The sequence below is a fragment of the Balaenoptera musculus genome, chromosome 9 (assembly GCF_009873245.2).
Source record: "Balaenoptera musculus isolate JJ_BM4_2016_0621 chromosome 9, mBalMus1.pri.v3, whole genome shotgun sequence".
Lineage (NCBI taxonomy): Eukaryota > Metazoa > Chordata > Mammalia > Artiodactyla > Balaenopteridae > Balaenoptera > Balaenoptera musculus.
Genome location: NC_045793.1, coordinates 97,646,861 through 97,667,884, shown reverse-complemented (window position 1 = coordinate 97,667,884; position 21,024 = coordinate 97,646,861). Strand labels below are relative to the sequence as shown.

The 21,024-nt window shown below is 43.8% G+C and overlaps 1 protein-coding gene across 6 annotated transcripts in view; it reads left to right on the top strand.

Moving 5' to 3' along the window:
- Window positions 1-15,698, top strand: part of LOC118900788 (cytochrome c oxidase assembly factor 1 homolog) — a 90,248-nt gene extending 74,550 nt beyond the window's left edge. For 4 of the 6 annotated variants that reach the window (XM_036863544.1, XM_036863543.1, XM_036863538.1 and 1 more), the window contains 5 exons: window positions 3,004-3,056; window positions 5,124-5,223; window positions 7,296-7,444; window positions 12,489-12,565; window positions 13,419-15,698. In XM_036863544.1, the coding sequence (XP_036719439.1) occupies window positions 5,139-5,223; window positions 7,296-7,444; window positions 12,489-12,565; window positions 13,419-13,518 (411 nt within the window). In that variant the 5' untranslated portion in view covers window positions 3,004-3,056; window positions 5,124-5,138 and the 3' untranslated portion in view covers window positions 13,519-15,698. Of the gene's footprint in view, window positions 1-3,003; window positions 3,057-3,089; window positions 4,411-4,437; window positions 4,780-5,123; window positions 5,224-7,295; window positions 7,445-12,488; window positions 12,566-13,418 lie in introns of those variants that run through there. The other 2 variants (XM_036863541.1, XM_036863540.1) reach the window with 2 other exon arrangements.
- The last annotated feature ends 5,326 nt before the right edge of the window (window positions 15,699-21,024 follow it).

Genomic DNA, 21,024 nt, shown 5'->3' with positions numbered 1-21,024 from the left:
GGGAGGCAGCCAGGAGGGCCCTCCAGCCCTGTGCCAGCTCCCGCAGCTGTCTAACAGATTGTCCTTTGGCTCTAGAAAGGGATTCAGTACTTTGAAAAAAGCTTGTAGACCATTGGCCTTTGGAGGCTGAAGTCACCCTTCGTATATCAGAGCAGAGCTACTTAGGACTGCTTTATGGAGAGACCTTGCCTGTACTTTGTTCCATCTTCCTGTGGCTAACCAGTCCCTTAATTTTCAAAATGGGTCGCGACCCTTTCCTCTTGGTTAACGGTAAAGCAAAAAAATTCTTTTCTTAATTGGCTGTGTAGTAGACTAATTGAATTGAAGTTTCTAGCAGATTTTCACATCAAGTTTAAATATTTCCAGTTCTTATCAAAAGCTTAGTTTTAAAATGTCACATTCTTAGAGGTAGCCTAAAGTCTATCTCTAGTTTCACAGCACCTTTTTGAATTTTTTCTGTGAGATTAGGGCCTGCTGAACACTCTATTCAAAAGCCAGCTGACGGAGCAGGTAAACTGAAGCTGGTTAAAAAGGAGTAGAGACTGAGCCCCCTTTCTCGCCTCCCACCCCAGTCCCTTCACCCCGCTTTGGCACATGGAGAGCAGGTCGATCACGACTGCCTTACCTCTCCACGGAGTCAAGGTGGCCCAGCAGAGCTTCCTACTGAGTCCTCACTGCTTGGGACGCTTGTAAAATTCTGTTTATGTTTTTTTCGTGGACTGTGATTGTGGTTTTCATTATGAAATGTTATTAAAAAAATAGTCATTTGAAAGTTACGAACTTAAAGAAAAAAACCTGGGGATGCTGTTTGTAACACCAGCCACTTGAGAGATTCCCGTTCTGAACATTGTGGAAGAAATCTTCCTCAGGCTTGGTGTGTTATTAGCAGGTGTGGTATTCCTCCACGGATGCTCTGGACCTTGTAGATGCTGCGGCTGCCTTTTCTGCTGAGCAGATAGGGAGCTCAGCGTCAGATCCGTGGCCACCTTGAGGAGATGTCTAGTGCGTGACAGTGTGTAATTTGGGACACTGACTTTACCCCAGCTGTGTTTCTCTTCTTAAAATTATTTTCCATTTGTCTTTCCTTTCCTCATCCATTTATTTACTTCTCTTCTGACATGCATGTCCTTGTTAGCCCCATCGTCCTTTTTGGAAGAAGTTGGTGTACAAATTAGCAAATACCTAAGAACGATCCTAAATATTTTAAGAAACCACCCTCTTGACCCACTCTTACTACACTGGTCTGAGCTCTTGGCCGTGTTGTCGCAGAAGTCACCTGGCTGGTCGTGCCGCATGCCTCTCCTCCCACCTGCAGCTCCTCACCTGCAGAGTAGACCCAGCAGCGCAGGGTAGAGGGCCTTTCTGAGCAGTAGCCGCCTCTATTTCTAGACGCATTTCCTGTGGCTCCCCTTCCGCCCCCCGTGCCTCTGCAGCTCTCGTTTCTGCCCCTCTGGTCGGCCTCTGCTTGCGGCTCTGCAGACCTGAAGCCCGCTCCCCACCCCTTCCCCTCTTTCTGCTCAGAGTCGGTTTCCTCTGTGAAACCTTTGCTCATCCCCGCCAGGCAGGGCCGGCCACTTCCTGGGTGCTGCTTCCTCTCTTGGTGCACACATGGGGGCACACCGACCGGGCTGCTCGCCCGTGGGCGCCTTGGTGCAAATTAGAACAAGGCTCGTTATACAGCTTCCAACGGCTGGAAACCCGTCTTAATGAGTGTGTGCGTCTAGGCCGTTTACCCTGTGAGTGGTGTGTGTGTGTGTGTGTGTGTGTGTGTGTGTGTGTGTGTGTGTGTGTGTGTGTGTGTGTGTGTGTGTGTGTGTGTGTGTGTGTGTGTGTGTGTGTGTGTGTGTGTGTGTGTGTGTGTGTGTGTGGTGTGCCTGACTGTGCGGTTGTGCTCCGTGGCCTCGTCTGTGTTGGAATTTGTGTGAATTGTCTGTATCCCCAGCACCGTCTGTCTGACCCGGGGCAGGTCTTCAACAACCATTTGCTAATAAGCTAAAGGAAGAGCAAAGGTGTGAATACCTGCCACGCTTCTGTCTGGAAAAATAGCAGGGAAGGCATACCTGACAAGGCCTTTTGCACTGAACGTTATGAATATATTGTAATGCCAAGACATTTTTTTTTTTCTTCACATCTCAGTGTCTCTGAAATCACAGATCTTAGTCAGTGTGTAATGGTGGGTGAGGGCACAGCCCTGGAGCTGGACTGCCTGGGTCTGAATCCCAGGTCTGCCACTTACACACTTATTTGTGTGACTCTGGGCGTGTTACTTAACCTTTCTGTGTCTCAGTTTACTGGTCTGTAAAATGGGGATGATAACAGTAGTTCCTACTTCATGGGGTTGTTGTGAGAATTCAGTGAACTCTTATATGCGCAGCGCTTAGAATATCACCAGGCACGTAATAGCAAGAGATAGGAGTGTTAGCTATTATCAGTATCATAAAAGGCTACATAGGCACTTAATATACTGTTGTTTCTTTCTAACCCTGAGATGCTGTTTTAGTCCACTGGAGTACAGCTTACATGGATAGCACCTTGTGTCGGTGTCTGTGGACTGGTCCCATTATGTGTGCTGCGGTCCCACACCATCTCCCGCCCACACCAGTTTTCTGGTTGCTGCAGCAAAACATGCACGGTACACAGACAGGAAACCAGCAGGCTTTGTTTTTTCTTCTTAATATGGCAGAAGAGTAAGAGGGAACAACCAGGGCCCTATATAGATAAGGCTCCTTTCAGAACTTAAACTCAACTTCTTTCATGCTGTAAAGCTTAGACTGGTAAGAAATCTTGGCTGTGTAAAACTAGAAACCAGAGAGAATTGGGTTTGAAAAAGTGATTTTATTTATTTATTTTTTGGCTGCGCCGCGCGGCTTGTGGGATCTTAGTTCCCCAACCAGGGATTGAACCCAGGCCCCTCAGCAGTGAGAGTGCGGAGTCCTAACCACTGGGCCGCCACGCAAGTCCCTGAAAAAGTGATTTTAATGTAAAGTTTTTGTTTGATTGTAGGGCAACTTTCCTTTGATGATTTTCAAGGAAGCTGGGCTACGAAGTGGCAAAAGGTAATGGTTGTTCCGGGGCCAAGTTCCCCATCAGAAGCCTCCGGGGTGTCCTCAAGTTAGACAGTAGATGAACGTCGCTCCCCAGATAGTTGTGGGTTCGCCTGGTCTTCAGTGCTCACTTGTGGCTGCAAGGCCACGTGAGGGGATGGGGTGGCTCGTGTCTGAGTTGTTTAGGACGACCTTTCCCTCGTCTCTCACGCTCCCTTTAGCAGCTACAGCCGTGCGGGGAGCCGTGCGTAACTCCTGCTGGCTTGCTGCCCCACCCTGTTGGGCTCTCCTTCAAGTTAAGCAAGATCTGACTACTGCATTCTTCGGAGGTGCTCTGCTCGTTTTCCTTATGAGACTAAATGGCTTTTCCCAGATCACATCACTGCAATTGACTTGACCCTCAACTTTGAGAAATACTCTTACCTACTATGCAGCACAGCCGAAACTCCCACAGCAGCTGGAGAACACTGATTTGGGGGTTTGGCATCTTTTTCTTAGTTGAACAAAACAGTATATAAGTAAATAATACAGGGATGATCTGAAACTTCACCCTCTTTAATTCGATTTATCTAAACGCTGGATTTGATGATACTTCTGTGTAGAACTGGTCAACTTTAGCCCTGTCAGAGGGTGTGTTTAATGATCAGTTCCCAGAAAGAGTATCCACGTGAGGAACTTTCTCCAACAGGCCTTCTTCCCTTCAGGATTCACTTCCCTTCAGGTTTCAGAAATGATAGGTAGGCAGTTGTTCTTACTCTCCGTATTCTAGAAAGTGGAGAAGCAGATAGTGAGAATGTGTTTGCCTTGACTCAGATCAGCCAGTGGAGGCACTAGCATTATCCCTAGTTCTGCACTGCACACCCCTTTAGGTCACATCAAAGGCTTTGTTTTCTAAAGAAGCACATACAATCTAAGGTTAAATATGCAAACGGGGACATACATACTTATGGTTATCTTTTCCTTTATGTAAACCTGGAATTTCCATCTCTGCCCAAAATCTTTTTTTTTTATTTCTTATTTTTTTGAGAAATGTCAGCAGAGAGGGCAGAGGAATTACCTCACCTCGGGTGAGGATGCCCGGATGCAGCCTGGGTGGCCAGAGCCAGCTGGAAGCCCACAGAGAACCTGACTCACAGGCGTATTCTGTGAGGTCTTTTTTTATTTTTAATTGGCTGTCAACATTTAGAATTCAGGCCATTTTACATAAAAGACCTCTTGCAAAATCGGAAGATCCATCCAGGCCTGGCCCACGTGGTGGAGTTAGCTGGAGCCAGGCTGGAGCTGCCCGTCGGCTGAGCCGCGTGTCCCTCACGTCTCAGGGTCTGCTCATCTGTGTGACTTGTGGGGCCCGGCGCGCACGTGAACCGTGAGTCCTCTCAGCCCGTGGCCGCCTCTGCTCTATGGCCAGGTGTCCAGCACGCTCCAGCAAGGCCTAGGTGCGCGCGGTGGTCGAAAGGCCACCGGGAAGGAGAGTAATTGGTGCCACCGAGACCCGCGTGCTGCCTCTAGTCCCACCTGGCCTTGGCCTTCAGGGGACGGGAGTTCAGGCCGGCGGGGTGGGCGCCCTGCATGTGCTGAGCTGTCTCCTTCCTCTCCGTCTCTTCATTCAGCCTGAAAGCCAGGACCACGGTGTCCTCATCCAGGGGGTGGGACGTTTTCCAAAATATGAAAGAAAGCAGCCAGTGAGCGCTCCGGCCCTTTCGGAGGCTTACAAGCCCAGCTATTGCACAAAAGGGTAAGCTTCCTGTTTACCAGCCGGCGTGAGACAAAGTGGTTGTACTTCCTGGCCGTGCGGGACTTGGCACACAGGCTGCGTTCTGTCCCTCAGGACAGCAGGGCTGAATGCCGGCTCTGTGCTCAGCCCTCGCCCCCATGGCCTGGGTCCTGGATGCGGGCCACCCTTGGGAGGGCACTTCGGCCTGGGCTCCAGGAGTGGCCCCGGCGTTCTGAAAGGGAAGGCGGCCTCGCCTCCTTGCTGGCTTCCTCCTTAGCTTTCCTTTCCCTGTGGGGCCCAATCCAGGCGGAGGCGCTTGGCACGAACCTGGATCTAACCGTAAACTCACATCTTTTGTTTTTCAGTCTCTAGGAAGCAGGATGTCAGTGCTTCTGGGGAAACAGGTCTTTTTTACCGGCGTGGCGGCTAGCGGGGGCTGCGCCCTTTTGTACTACCTGATACAGAGTAAGTATCCAGTGAAGCGCCCGAGGCAGGGCCGCCTCCTAGTTCTCTTGCCCCCCATTCCTCCATCAAAGGAAATACTTCAGATGCTTTCAGCAGGTTAGAGAAAGAAGGAAAGGACTATTTTTAGAAGCCAGTACGCAGTTCCATTGGCTATAGCTTCCTTCTTATCCTGTAATCCCAGTTTTCCCAGGAGCCACAAGAACAAATCAAAGGAGTAGGACCCATTTGCATAAGAAGCCTCAGAAAAGCAAGATGGGCTTTCACTCCAGTGCACATGCAGTAGATCCATCAAGATTTCTGAGATTATAGAAAGAACAGAGGGAAGGGGCACACCAGATGGTTCACAGGTGTGGAAAACTGGCTCTTTCTCAAGTGTCCTCGGCCTGTTTGCCTTGCCATTCTCTGCTGTTGATTTAGTGGAGGACAGGACCTTGCGCAGCGGACTCTGGCAAGAGCAGAAAATAAAAGCCGTGTCCAGGCTGGCAGAATCCTGGCAGACGCAGCTTCCAGCCCTCTGCACCCAAATTTGAATTTGTAAAGACAGGCCGCAGTCATTGTGAGCAGCGAGACATTTAAGGGCATTTCCATGCTACTGGCTGCGAAGCAGCGGCGGCAGTGTTTTCTGGACTGACTCTCTGTGGAGACCTTTTACGCCCGCCCAGCTTGGCTCCTCACCTTGACCCCGCAGCACTGCGACTTCCCGCCCGGACGTGCGCTCCACCCGCAGCCGGGCAAACGGCCGTGGCCCCTCCGCCCGTCCTCCCCACCTGCCTTCAGGGCGGGCCCAGAGGTCTCCGAGTCTGGAGGTGGCCGGAGATGAGCGTTCCCGGGGATGATTCAGACCGGAGCAACTCGGCCGCCCCTCCGCTCTGCCACGGGGACGGAGGCAGGACATGGCAGGAACGAGCACACTGTCGGGTCAGGGGCCTGGCAGCCTCTCCCCTTTAGGAGGCTGGGGTCGGCGGAAAGCGATAGTCCGGTGGGCTCTGCAGCCAGCTGCGGCTCTACACTAGCTGTGTGGGCTTGTGGGGGGGTCTGGCTTCTTCCTGGGCCTCGGTTATCGATGTGACGAGGGGTAATATTAGTGCCTGTGTGCGAGGATGTTGTAAACGTTAATCTCACAGCTTGTGGGATACTGAGAAATCGCGCAGTGAAGATGAACCGCCTGGACCCAGCCTCTGCTGCCCTCAGGGCTGGCACCTCGTTCATGCCCGCAGCACCCCCTTTCCCCTTTCCCGGGAAGCAGCACGGGAGGGGCGTTCTCCTTGGCCTCTGCAGGCTCGAGCCGCCTTTCCAGTCCATTCCTGTGGCTGGGCCTGCAGAGGGAAGTCTTTCTTGTTGCCGAACAAAAAACCTTACTTGGGAAGCTCACCGTCCTTTGCTCTCCTTGGGGCCGCTTATCCTACCGTACACTTTCAGGGAGGTGCTTCCTGGAGTTCCTAGTAGCCTTTGGGCCAAGGATACCTGAGGCTGAGAGCAGTTTGTAAGCTTTATCTACATGAAATGTTGGCATACATCTATAAACTTGACAAGTTAGCGTTTTCATGTCCTGTTGCGTGGCCTGAGGGTTTTGTTGTTGTGGTCTATTTTATGCTGGTTTATCAGGACATTCCTCTTAGTGGAAGGAGCAATGTTCAGAAGTCAAGTCGTAGATTCTGGCCCCAGCTCTGCCTCGGATTAGCTATATCACTTTGAGCAAGTCATGGAACCAGAGGACTTAGAACTGAAAGAAAAGTTAGAGAAGATCTGATCAGACCCCTTAGATGAAGAAAAGAGGCAACGAATGAGGTGAGGAAATAAGAGATGAAGAAATTGAGGCACAGAAAGGTCCAATACCTTGCTCAAGGTCACCTGCCACATCCCTGCAGATGCTGACTTCCTATGTTTTGGTTTTGGAGTCTCTAAAATGGACAGTTCAGAGTAGGTGGTCCCTAATAATAATTCCACCCATGAATTTCATGTTTCGGTTTCCATGTTGTACATGAATTACATCATCTCGCTTTCTAGGGAGAGTATACCTGACCAAGTTCAATTAAAAAAAAAAAAACAGAACCATTTTCCTTCCCCCTTAGAAGCTTTTTCCAGGGCTTCCTATTACCAGTGGGCATTGGAGCATCTGCGCAGTCACCCTGAGGCGCTGGAAGCTCTGGGCACTCCTCTCAACGTTCACTACCTCCGACTCACTGACAAGTACAACTTCGTGGACATTGCCGATGCAAAGGTAACGTGCTCCCCCTGCGAACTGCAGGCCGGGTGCCTACTGAGCGGAGGAGGGGCTGCCGTCCTCCGGAAGGGGTCTTGGAGGACGCTGGAGAAAGATGTGGGATGGGAAAATCCACTATGTACAACTGCCGCTAGGTGGTACCTAGCACCATTTATAAAAGCATTATGGATTAATTTATTTTCATATAGTTTTCTTTCTTTCTGGGGAATTGATGTGGCACGGAAAGCCCTGTTTGTGCTCAGGTCGCCATCTTGAACGGGAGGTTGTAGAGAAATGATGAGTGGTGGTTTGCCAGTATTTCAGCTTTGAACTTGAAATACACCTAAACTCTAGTTTTAAAGCTTATTTCCATTGCTTCCATGGAATGCCAGTCCATTGTTTCAGCTGTATCTTATCTTCTTTTATAGTTCAACTGAATATAAGAAGTGTTGTTTTCTTCTGTTTAATATGTTTTGAGTTGGAGGAATGATTCTCAGTTGTGTGGGGAATGCAGAGATGCAGAAGGCTTTCAGGGAGTTGATAGTTTCAAATTCCAGCATAAGGCAGGGTGAAGCAAATGCCTTAGCAGAGGCCTGGGAGGGATAGGTTAGTGGACTGGGTGGTGGTTGTGATGACAGGGGGGCCCCGCGAACAGCTGTACACGAAGGCACGTGGCTGTGCTCCCTGCCAGTGTGTCCTCCGCGGAGGTGCAGCTGCCCAGGGAGGGTGTGGGCAGGGAGAACGGGCTGAGGCAACCAGAGGACTGTGACGTCGTCTTGTGAGGTGTGTGCACTTCATGGTGACAAGCAGAAGCCCTGAAGTATTTGGAGGACAAAAGTGAGCTGATCTGACCTAGTTTATTTTTTGTTGTTGTTTTTATTATTTTTAATGGAAATAGTTTTATTAGAGATATTTCCCCCGTAACTACAAAAACAATTCGTGCTCAAGTATTCTGATAAGGATAATTGATGATTTTTTAAAAAAAATTTAATTGACGTATAGTGATTCAGTCGTTTGTTCTTGCAGATTATATTCCATTACAGGTTATTACAAGATATTGAATATAGTTCCTTGTGCTATACAGTAAATCCTTGTTGCTTATCTATTTTATATATAGTAGTATGTATCTGTTAATCCCATACTCCTAATTTACCCCTTCCCCTTTGGTAACCATAAATTTGTTTTCTATGTCTGTAAATAAATTCATTTTTATTATTTTTTAGATTCCACATATAAGTGATATCGTATAGTGTTTGTCTTTCTCTGTATGACTTATTTCACTAAGCATAATATTCTCTAGGTCCAGCCATGTTGCTGCAAATGGCAATATTTCATTCTTTTTCATAGCTGAGTAATAGTCCATTGTGTGTGTGTGTGTGTGTGTGTGTGTGTGTGTTTGTGTATGTATGTATGTATACATACCATATCTTCTTAAGCCAATTGTCTGCTGATGGGCCCGTGGGTTGTTTCCATGTCTTGGCTATTATAAATAGAGCTGCTATGAACATTGGGGTGCATGTATCTGTTTGAATTACAGTTTTTATTTTTTCCATATATATACCCAGGAGTGGGATTGCTGGATCGTATGGGAGCTCTATTTTTAGTTTTTTAAGGAACCTTCACACTGTTCTCCATAGTGGCTGCACCAATTTACATTCCCACAAACAGTGTAGGAGGGTTCGTTTTTCTCCATACCCTTTCTAGCATTTATTATTTGTAGATTTTTTGATGATAGCCATTCTGACTGGTGTGATACCTCATTGTGGTTTTGATTTGTATTTCTCTAATGATTAGCAATATTGAGCATCTTTTCATATGCTTGTTGGCCATCTGTAGGTCTTCTTTGGAAAAGTGTCTATTTAGGTCTTCTGCCCATTTTTTGGTTGGGTTGTTCGTTTTTTTGCTATTGAGTTGTATGAGCTGTTTGTATATTTTGGGTATTAACCCCTCGTCGGTTGCATCGTTTGCAAATATTTTCTCCCATTCTGTAGGTTATCCTTTTGTTTTGTTGATGGTTTCCTTTGCTGTGTACAGGCTTTTAAGTTTGATTAGGTCCCATTTGTTTATTTTTGCTTTTATTTCTTTTGCCTTGGGAGACTGATCTAAGAAAATATTGCTACAATTTATGTCAAAGAATGTTTTGCCTACGTAGTCTTCTAGGTACTTTATGGTATCATGTCTTATATTTAGGTCTTTAAATCATTTTGATTTTATTTTTGTATATAGTGTGAGGGAATGTTCTAATATCATTTATTTACATGTAGCTGTCCAGCTTTCCCAGCACCACTTGTTGAAGAGACTGTCTTTTCTCTGTGGTATATTCTTGCCTCCTTTGTTGTAGATTAATTGACCATAGGTGTGTGAGTTTATTTCTGGGCTCTCTATTCTGTTCCATTGATTTATCTTTTTCTTTTGGTGCCAATACCATGGTGTTTTGAGGCTTTGTAGTATAGCCTGAAGTCTGGAAGTGTTATACCTCCAGCTTTGTTCATTTTTCTCAGGGTTGCTTTGGCAATTCTGGGTCTTTTGTGGTTCCATATAAATTTTAGGATTATTCTAGTTTTGTGAAAAATGTCATGGGTAATTTGATAGGGATTGCACAAAATCTGTAGATTGCTTTTGGTAGTATGGTCATTTTAACAATATTTTTCCAATCCAAGAGTGTGGGATATTTTTCCATTTCTTTGAATCCTTTTCAGTTTCCTTTATCAGTGTTTTATAGTTGTCAGCATATAGGTGTTTCACCCCCTTGGTTAAGTTTATTCCTAGAGTATTTTATGTTTTTTGAAGTGAGTTTAAATGGGACTGTTTTACTTTCTCTTTCTGATATTTCATTATTAGTGTAAAGAAATGCAACAGATGTCTACAAATTAACCTTGTATCCTGCTACCTTGCTGAATTCATTTATTACTCCTAATAGTTTTTGTGTGGTGGTTTTCGGGTTCTCTATAATATAGAGTATCAGGTCATCTGCAAATAGCGACAGTTTTACCTCTTTCCTTCCAATTTACATACTTTTTCTTTGTGTGTGTGTGTGTGTATGTGTGTGATTGCTGTGGCAGAGACTTGCAGTACACTGTGTTGAATAGAAGTGGTGGGACTGAGCAGCCTTGTCTTGTTCCTGAATTTAGCAGGAAGGCTTTCAGCTTTTTACTGTTGAGCATTATGTTGGCTGTGGGTTTGTCATAAGTGGTCTTTATTATGCTGAGATGTGTTCCCTCTATACCTACTTTGGTGAAAGGTTTTATCATGAATGGTTGTTGAATTTTTATCAACTGCTTTTTCTGCATCTATTGTGGTGATCGTGTGGTTTTTGTTAATGTGGTGTATCACAGTTGATTGATTTGTATATGTTCAAGCGTCCTTGTGACCCTGGAATGAATCCCACTTGATCATGGTGTGTGGTCCTCTTTATGTATTGTTGGATTCGCTTTGCTAATATTTTGTTGAGGGTTTTTTTGCACCTATATTCATCAGAGATATTGGCTTGTAATTATCTTTTTTTGGTAGTGTCTTTATTTGGTTTTGGGTGCTGGTGACCTCATAGAATGAATTTGGAGGTGTTCCCTCCTCTTCAGTTTTTTTTAGAATACTTTGTATGTTTGGTAGAATTCCCCAGTGAAGCCGTCTGGTCCTGGACTTTGTTTGCAGGGGATTTTTAAATTACAGATTGTTTCGCTTGCAGTGATCAGTCTGTTCAAATTATCTGTTTCTTCTTGATTCAGTCTTGGCAGGCTGTATGTTTCTGGAAGCTCGTCCATTTCTTCTGTGTTGTCCAATTTGTTGGCATATAACTGTTCATACTATTCTCTTATGATTCTGTATCTCTGTGATAACTGTTGTTATTCCTCCTCTTTCATTTCTTATTTTATCGGGGTCCTCTCTATTTCTTGGTGAGCCTGGCTTAGAGGTTTGTTGATTTTGTTTATCTTTTCAAAAAACCAGCTCTTGGTTATACTGATCTTTTCTGTTGTTTTTTTGATCTATTTATTTCCTCTCTGATCTTTATTATTTCCTTCCTTCTGCTGACTTTGTTCTTTTTCTGACTCCTTTAGATGGTAGGTTAGATTGAGATTTTTATTTCTTGAGGAGGGTGTGTGTTGCCGTCAACTCTCCTCTTAGAACTGCTTTATGGTCCAGGTCAGAGTATGGACCAATTTGCTAGAAATAGTTCCCCCCTTTTAAACAGTGGACTCTTTTTTGTTTTTTGGGTTTTTTTTTTTTTTCTATTTTATTATGAAAGTTTCAAACATACAGAAAAGATCAAAGAATTTATGCTGTGGAACCCATATATCTGCTACCTGGATTCTGTAACTAATGTTTTGCTCAATGTGCTTTATCCCATACCTGTTTGTCTAGCTCTACCTTATCTGTTCTTGAACCTATCTTATTATTTTCAAATATCCATACACTTCACCTTTAAATACATAAGCCATATATATCATTAACTAGAGCTTAATATATTTTTTTGAGGTAAAATTTACATTCTGTGAAAGGTACACATCTAACTGTCCTGATGAATTTTAACAAATGCATCCACCTGTGCAACTCAAGCCCCTACCTACATGTAGACTGTTCCCATCACCTGAGAGCTGCCTCATGCCCTTCCCAGTTGGTCCTCTCACATCCCCCCAGCTCCAGCAGAGGCACTTTCTGACATTTTTTTCCCAACCTAGTTTGGTCTAAGACATGGAATCATGCATTATATACTCTTGGGTAAGGCTCTTTCACTCTACATGTTTTTGACCTTCATCCATGTTGTTGCATATATCGGTAGTTCTTCTTTAACCGTGTATTTTAAAATAATCATTGCAAGTACTCAGAGCATTGAGTTTGGCACATAAGGTCTCCTTGCCAGATAGGAGCACTGCCATTGACCTCACCAGGCCATCCAAAGAGGGGCAGGGCATTTTAAGGGAGCCAGATGGAAAATAAGGTGAATTCTTCAGCTAGGCTCCAGTTCAAAAACAACCAGGTTCTGTGGATAATCACTGGATTTTACAGGTTATCTCTTGAGAGGACAGCACTGTATCCACTTACGTCTCTCATTTTATACCCCCAGTTGAAGATTCCTGTCTCTGGACCCAAGTCAGAGGGCTATCTCTATGTCAGCTCATCCAGAGATGCCCCCTTTAAGAGGTATGATGGGAAAGTGGGTGGGAATCAGGCAGCAGGAGGAGAACCTTCTGATGGAAACGATTTCCATTTTCAATTGTAGTTATATGATTGTGGCAGTAAGAATTAGTTTTTCAAAGCTTGAGAAGTTTCACAGCTTGGACAGCATGCCACTACTTGGGCTCTTAAGCTCAGTCCAGACATTTTATCCAGTGCACGCTACTGAATTTGAAGAACGTTACAGTTGTAGTGGTCTAGGTCTGCCATAACTTGATGCTATGTCACAGCTTCCAACGCTGCTGCCTCCGTCGTTACAAATGAATAGAGGCATGGGTTCCTGTTCCAGAATTATTCCTCACATTCTTTAAATAAGCTCTCTACCCCATTAATTGGCTTTTCTTGTCTGGTTGCCGGTAGCTACACTCACTCACTTCCCCCACGGGAAGCCTCTCTCAGAGATGTTTGCTGTTTAGCCGGGATGTGTTCTAATTCTCAAGGACAAAAGGAGCAGGCAGCCCCTGCCTGGCTCCCCCGGGCTCACTGACCCCTGAGCCTGGGATTAGTGGAGGAGCTGGCCGGCTGCCAGCCAGGAGCTGACGGTCCGGGCGGGGTGGGGGGGGCGGATTAGGAAAAGGGGAGGCGTGAGCTGCTCCTTCCCTTCCCTGGGGTCAGCCATTCATTGTTAAACTTGCCTTGATGGTGATGCTGGTTAAATAACGTGAGCCTGGAACAAAAGGTTAAAACGTTAACATACTGCTAACATAAAATAGTGTTTAAAAAACCTAAGACATTCCTAACAACTGCTTTTTTCCTTTTAAACCATGTCTTTTGCCTCAGTGTTCCGTTGACTAGAGACTATACTTTTGGTTTCTCTCAGGTGGAACCTTCAGGAGGTCTTCTTAGAGCTCAAGGATGGCCAGCAGATTCCCTTGTTCAAGCCCAGTGGGGAGAACAGCAACGAGCTGAAAAAGGAGTGAAGGTGATCAAAGACCAGCCCCTCCGAGCCTGGCCTCCCCCCTCCCCATGCGCGCCCCCGTGGCTGCAGGCCAGCCCCCAGGTCGGGCTGGCTGCACGTGTGGGCATATAGTGATCTCAGGATCATTCTAATTTGACCACAGTGAACCCTGCTGAAGTTTTTAATTTCATCAGAAAGTTACTATAATTTATAAAAATTTGAAAGCTCTCTGTATAGAAGCAAAGCACAGAATGAAAGCAATCAGTATTAATAATGTTGATTTCTCATCTCTTTTCCTCTTCTCCCCTCTACCCCAGTTTTCAGCCCTATCAATGAGAAGGTTTTCTAGTACCAAAAAGGTTTTTAATTAATTGTTAACCTCAGAATGCCGCGGGAGAACAAGCACTTCTGTTTGGTTGCTCTATGTTAAGTAGCTTGTGGACGTATCTAAAGCACTTGGAATTTTTTTTTTTTTTTGCTTCATTGTTGTTTTATTTTCTTCTTTTATTTAGTTACCAACTGTCTGCCTGACTGAAGATTTACAAAATAACTGCTTTAATCCAAACATTTTGAAAGCTTAAAATATTTATATGTACAAAAGCACGTGAAACATAGGAAAGTTAGTTTAAAGCTAACAGGCCCTTACACATCTTCTTTCCACACAACTTAACCACATACTAGAGAATCTTACCTGTAGGTTTTATTAGTCTTGCAAGGGGACAAAGATCTTCCTTCCCTCTGAGCACCAGAGCCTACAAAAACCCAGAAATCTGTCACCTTTGCTTTGAAAAGGCCAGTTTAACCCCCTCAGTATTCCTAGGCTTAAATGCAGTTGTAATAAAGGACATTTATGAGCTCCTTTACTGTATTCTTAATATTCATTGGAGGGGAGCCTCTCAGAAAAGATTAAGCTTAAATGTGCCAGTATAGAGTACAAGGCCTTTCATCGTTTTGGAAGTTATTTCTGTCCTGTAATTTCTTTCTTTAAAAAATATGCTCTTTGAATAGACCATGAAGTGAAAAAGTAGGTCTTTCCCTGAGAGCTTTTATTGATAAATATTACGATCTATACAGTCTTTCTTGTGCTGCTTTATTCTTTAACCATTACGTACCGTTCTGTTGTGTACATGTCACTTTATATAGTGCCTCATACCTGGCTGTTCTATAACAGCTTTTACTTACTTTCAGTGTTTGCTGGATTTTTTTCTTGCTATGGCCAAGCCACAGAAAACCGGGGCCTGAGTGGACCTTCTGTTCTGAAGTAAAAGCAAGTAACAGTTTGTATGAAGAGGCTTTCCTAACCCAACTGACAGGAAATAGTATTATGTAGTGAAAAGATCCTTGATTTCTGTTTGAAAGTCACCATCTTGGGTATTTTTTCCAGTTAAGCGTATTTCCATGTACTTCTTAATGCCTTTATGGTTGATCGTGAACAGGCCAGAACCCGGTGCTTGCAGTAGACGTTGTCCTTTCTTTTCTCGAAGCAATGCTGTATACCTGCAGCCCACTACTTCCTGTGTGTCCAGTAATCACTGTGATTCAGCCATGGACTCACCGTTTGAGCACGTGTTCCCAGCACACCCCATAGGAGTCAGCCCAGCAGTGACTGGAGACAGGGCTTCACTAGAATTGTAAGAATTATAGATTTGTCAAGACTGCAGAAGAGCGATCACAGCCAGCAAATGGCAGTAGGGCTCCCATGCACCTCTACTAAGCTGCTGTATGGTCTCTGCTCACGTAATACTGGACTAGGAGAGTTCCAAGCAGCGGTGCTAAAACGAGGCGGGAGAGAGACCGATCGGGGGAATCCGGGAGGCCAGTCAGCTCACTCCTCCTCTTGGGGGACTGCTGACCTCATGGGCTTTGAGATCTAAGATTGCAGACGTGATGGAGACTGCCGTGCAAACAGAAAAAACATGAAAACAGGCCTCAGCCGGGGAGGTGTGAGCTCTGCTCCAGGAAGATGATCTGCCATCTGGCCAGTGTATAGGTTAGCTGAAGATACGGTAAAAGCAGGCCCTGGACAGGTGAGGTGGCCAGAGTGTGAAAGCCAGCATCAGCATTCTGCATTGAGCGTGTAGCCATCAGGTTCTGGAGTAAGTAGGTATATGATTCTACTGTTAATGAACGTTTAAGAGACTGTGCTGAATTATACTGACAAGACCTGTACGACTTTAAAATAAATCACTGATTTTACTGTCATTTATCCCATTTTTCTAGATTTGGCTTCCCCCTCCTTCTCTTCCTTCCAACCGGTCCCCACTCACCAATCCAGGGATTTAGTAATACCTGATGAGACAAGGTTCTGCTACTCCCAGTTTTGGTAAAGTTGCATTCAGCAAAGATGAAGCTAAGCTAAATGACACCCACGTGAAGCAGCCAGCGCTTCACCGACGGTGGCCTCTGCCCCCTGGCACAGCGGGAAGGCCAGGGAGACGCTCCGTCGGCAGCGGCTCCACAGGGCTTTCTGAAGGCTGCTCGACTCTGCTGTTTCCAGCCTGTCGTATGAAGAAATACTTACCAGTCGCTGGTCTTTTACAGGCGAGGCAGCGTTTATACTGCTTGTTGGGAGGCTTGGGCAAAAGACGCTGTATCCACAGGAGGCCCCGTGAAGGGGCTGGGGGGGCGGTCAAGGAGGAGGTGAGGGGGTGATGATGGGAAGAGCCTTGCCTCCTCGGCAACCTATCCGCCCTCCAGGCTTGTCTTTCCACCGACTTCAGCAGTTGCTCAGTCGAAAGTGCTGTCAGGAATGTGTACAGAAAAACTGACATTTTACGATCCAGGGTTCAAAAGTGGGAGTTGAAAATATTAGAAACATGCCTCAGTATCATAGATCACATGTGGTATATTAAATGCCTTTCATTATTAAATAATGAGCATTCAAGGCAGAACTATTATCTTTTAAATTTGTGTGTCAATAATTACCTTGCATCTTAATGAGGTAATTTCTTACTTCCAAATTATTTTTATGAAGTAAGAAACTATAGGCCAATCCCTCTCAGGAATGTTGCAAAATTCTAAATAAAATATTAGCAAACTGAATCCAGCGACATACAGTAAGTGGTATATTGTATTTGTCACAAAATATTTTGGTGCCTCTCTTGCACTGCCTCCCTTCTCTATGGGGAGATTATACTTCCCTGCCTGTTGAACTTAGGCTGTGTGATTTGTTCCGGCCAGTGAATTGTGAGTGGAAATGACATGCAACTTCTGAGTAAGAAGTTTTAAGTGCCAGCCCTTGGTTTGCCACGTCTTGTTTGCTCTCTTTCCTGAGATCGGAAATGTTCCAGATGGCAGCTATTCCAAGGACCTGGGTTCTGGAATGAAGATGACGTGTAGCAGAGCTACAGCTGAGCCACAGTGTGACAGGGTAGCATGAGCGAGAAATAAACCCTTCTAAGCCCTGAAGATTGGGGGCCATTTTCACTCCAGCTTAACCAGACTGTACAGTGACTAAGAGAGGTTTATTCCAGGAATGCAAGGGTGGTTCCATATTAGGAGAGCCACTAGTATAGTTCATCACATTAGTAAAGCTAAGGAGGAAAATTATATGCTAATTTTAATAGATACAAAAAGGCATTTGACAAAAATTAAGTATTCACATTAAAAATAAATGAGAATTAATAGATAAGGGATATGTGTGTGTGTATATATATATATTATATTCTCAAAGCCAACATCTTACTTAGTTGGGAAACTAGTAGAGGTTTCTTCAAGATAAGGATGCACTCTATTGACTTTTATTGTAACATTATATTGTATCCAACACAATTAGAAAAAACAAAACAAAAACCCAAAAAACAAGAGGCCTAAATATTAGAAGAGTAAGGCAATTAATTTACTGTTTACATAGATTTTATATCTGCAAGCTGCAACGCAATCCATGGATCAATACCGAGTATTTAGTAAAGTAGAGGATGTAAGATTAATTATAGAAACAATATTCTTCACGTAAACAAAGAATAACCAGTTAGAAGAAGTAATGGAGAGCAGACAATACTTAAAATAGCAAAAAGCAAACCCAAACAAAAACTACTTAGGAAAAAAGTGAGCAAGAAATCTGCAAAACTTGTATGAGAGGTGTTAAAACACACTACTGAAAGGTACGAATGTAGAACTGGACAAAGGGAAAGACACACTATGTTCTTGGATGGCAGGATTCTTCATCATAAAGATGTCAGTTCTCCCTGAGTTAAATTTAATGTGATACCAGGGATTTTTAAACGTTAGACAAGCTAATTAATTATAAATTCCTTTGGAAGAAGAAATAAGCAAAGATAGCTAGGAAATCCCTGCAAAGGAAGAGTAAGGAGTGGGGGGGGCTAGTCTTACAGACATTAACACATATTTGTAAATAAAATAATGAAGTGCTGGCACATGAAGAGACAATGCAATGAAAATATAGACATGCATATGGAAATCTGGTTATGGTAAAGCAGCATCTAAATCAGGGATGGAGAGGAAGACATTTGAAAAGTGATGTTGGAACAACCTGATAGCCATATGCAAAAAGATGAAATTGGATCCATTGCTCACCATACATTCCAATTGGATCAAAAGATCTAAATGTAAAAATGAAACCATCCAAGCACTAGCAGAAAAATATGGGTGAATTCTTTTATAACCTGGAAGTGGAGAAATTCACCTAACCATGATTCGTTATAGAATAAGGAAAATTGACTGTATAAAAACAAATTTCTGCATGTCTAAAAATACCAAAAGCAAAGCAAGAAGCAAATGATAAATGGGAAAATATTTACAATATAAATCACAAAGCTTAATATCCCTAATTTCTAAAGAGTGAAAGTTGACAAAACAGTAACCCAATAGAAAAATGGGCAAAAGATATTATGTATTCACAGAAAAGAAATGCAAGTGACTCAAACACATTAAAAAAAAAAGGGTCAACCTCACTCTTATAAATTCAAACTACAGGAAGATACCATTTTTCTTCTAGCAAATTGGCAATAATCCCTAAATTTAAGAACCTATTTTCTCAAAAGGCTATGGGGAAATAAGCATTTTTAAATTGCTGGTGTAAAGACGAAACAACACCTGTGGAAGGGAATTTGACAATATCTAGAAAAATGTCACATACACTTACCATTCTATGCAGCAATCCCACATCTAAGATTTTATCCCAAAAGTACGCTGGCAAAAAATACAAAATGCCATTTATGTAAGATTATTTAATGTAACACTATTTGTAACAGCAAACAACTAAACAACCCAGATACAACCCAAGTATCCATCGACAGAGAATGGGTTGAATAAACGTTGACTTCCATACAGTTGAGGAGACTGTACTTGTGAGAAGGAATGTTATAGACGCTTGTGTATATGTATGCATACGTTAGCTTCTACTTTCAAAAAGAAACAACAGAAGAATAACTAAAATCAGTACAAGTAGTTACCTTTGGGGAAGTAAACAAATGGCCAGGGGATGTAAGGAGGAAACAGGGATGGAAGCTGTACTTTCCTGAATGTACCTTGTTTTACACTTCTGACTTTGAAATCATGCTGTTTTGTTTTTACATAATTTAAAAAGAAAATCACAAAGAAAAAAATTTTTTAAAATACTTCTTAAAATATTGAAACAAATGAACCATATAGAGAAGAAATATTTCAAGTGACTCTCAAACAGTTCTGACTCAACATCCTTGGTGGGATATATCCTCATGGCAAAAAGGAACCTGAAGAAATTTTAAACTACGTTCAGTGGTCTAGTGTTAGCACCCACGCATGCGCGCACACACACACTCACTGGAGACTTCCTCCTTTCTGTACTTGTCACTCCTCCAACAAGAGAGAGAAAACCTGGCTCTCATAATCCGAGGTGTATTTACTAATTTGCTTAAATCTAAAATACACAGAAGGGAGTTCTCCTACTGTCAACTTTAAAAAGCAAAAACCCCCAGGAGGAACAAGATGGAGTAGACAAACGTTTCCCTATTCTTCCCACTAAGCACAGCTAAAACCCTAGACATTTATCAAATAAACACACTGAAAAATGAAAAGAAGGCAGATTGGCTAAGGACCTTGGGACCCAAGTGATAACAGCAGTGAGTTCCCTGGGCTTTCTTTTGCCTCACATGTCCCAGACTAGGTGCTGGTGAAACCAGCAGCCTAGAAACACCAATGGCTGCAACAACAAAAGCCAAGAAAAGCCTGCTTTCTCAAGCTAAAGAACTTTCACACAGTAATCGCCCTATTCTAGCCAGATACCATGGAAAAAAACATGGCCCCAACCCTACCCTAGCCTGTCAACAAAGGCCAGGTGGAGAGCTGAGGCTCCCCTTACTCAGCTAGAATGAGGCCTTCCCCGCCCGCCCCTCTGGCCCCTGTCCTCTGCGGGGGGTGGTGGTGGAGAAGGCCCAGGGGAGCTACACCCTCCTTTCCTGCCCACTGATACTCCCACCCCCCGTGGCATCAGTGGAGCCCCTATTCTTCAGTGGGAAGCTGTAAGGAGGTACCCCTCCCCCTGCCTGGGTGTCAAAAGAGGCCAAGTGGTGAGCCTGCACCTTCACCCCCAACTGGCAGCAGTGAGGAGGCAGTGTACATACCCCCACTTCACCCACCGGTATGGTGGTATCAGAAAAGGCCTGCTTTTAAAACAAGATTTAGACAAGATCCAGAGTCCCGTGACGTAAAGCCAGATGTCCGGTATACAATAGAAAACCACGCTTTTATACCAAGAACCAGGAAAATCTCAAATTGAAAAGAAGGAAAGAATCAGGAACTCAAAGATAAAATAGAAATTACTCAACCTGAGCAGAGAAAACAGACCGACAATAATACCTGTGGTTCTATAACAAAAAAATCTAGCATTCATGTCATTGGAGTCCCAGGAGAAGAGAAAGGTGGGGCTGAAAAAAGCATTTGAAAGAATTAACGTCTGAAAAGTTTCCAAATTTGGCAAAAGACATAAACCTATATATTTAAGAAGCCAAGTGGAACCCAAACAGCGTAAACCTAAAGAAATCTATGATAAGACAAACTTCTGAAAACTAAAGGCAAAGAAAAAAGCTTGAAAGCAGCAAGACAGAAATACCACCTTACCTATAGGAGAAAGATAATTCAGATGATAGCTCTCTCCTCATAAACCATGGAGGCCAGAAAAATGGCACAAAATTTTTCAAGTTCTAAAAGAACTGTCAACTCTGAATTCTGCATCTGATAAAATTATTCTTCAGGAACGAAGGAAATATAAAGACTTTCCAGATGATGGAAAACAAAAAGAATTTGCTTGAATAGACCTCCCTTAAAAGAATGACAAAAGGAAGTTCTTGAAACAGAAAATGTTTAGAAAAAAAAGTCTTGGAACATCAGGAAGGAAGAACAATGGAAAAAGCAGAAACATGGGTAAATATGATAGACTTTCCTTCTCTTGAGTTATCTCAGGAATTGTTTGGTGGTGGAAACAAAATGTATAACGTCGTCTGATGTACTATTTACCTGAACTGGTAAAATGTTGGCATCAACCCATCTTTGTTGCTATGAAATAGTTCTGTATCTAAATTGTGGTTAC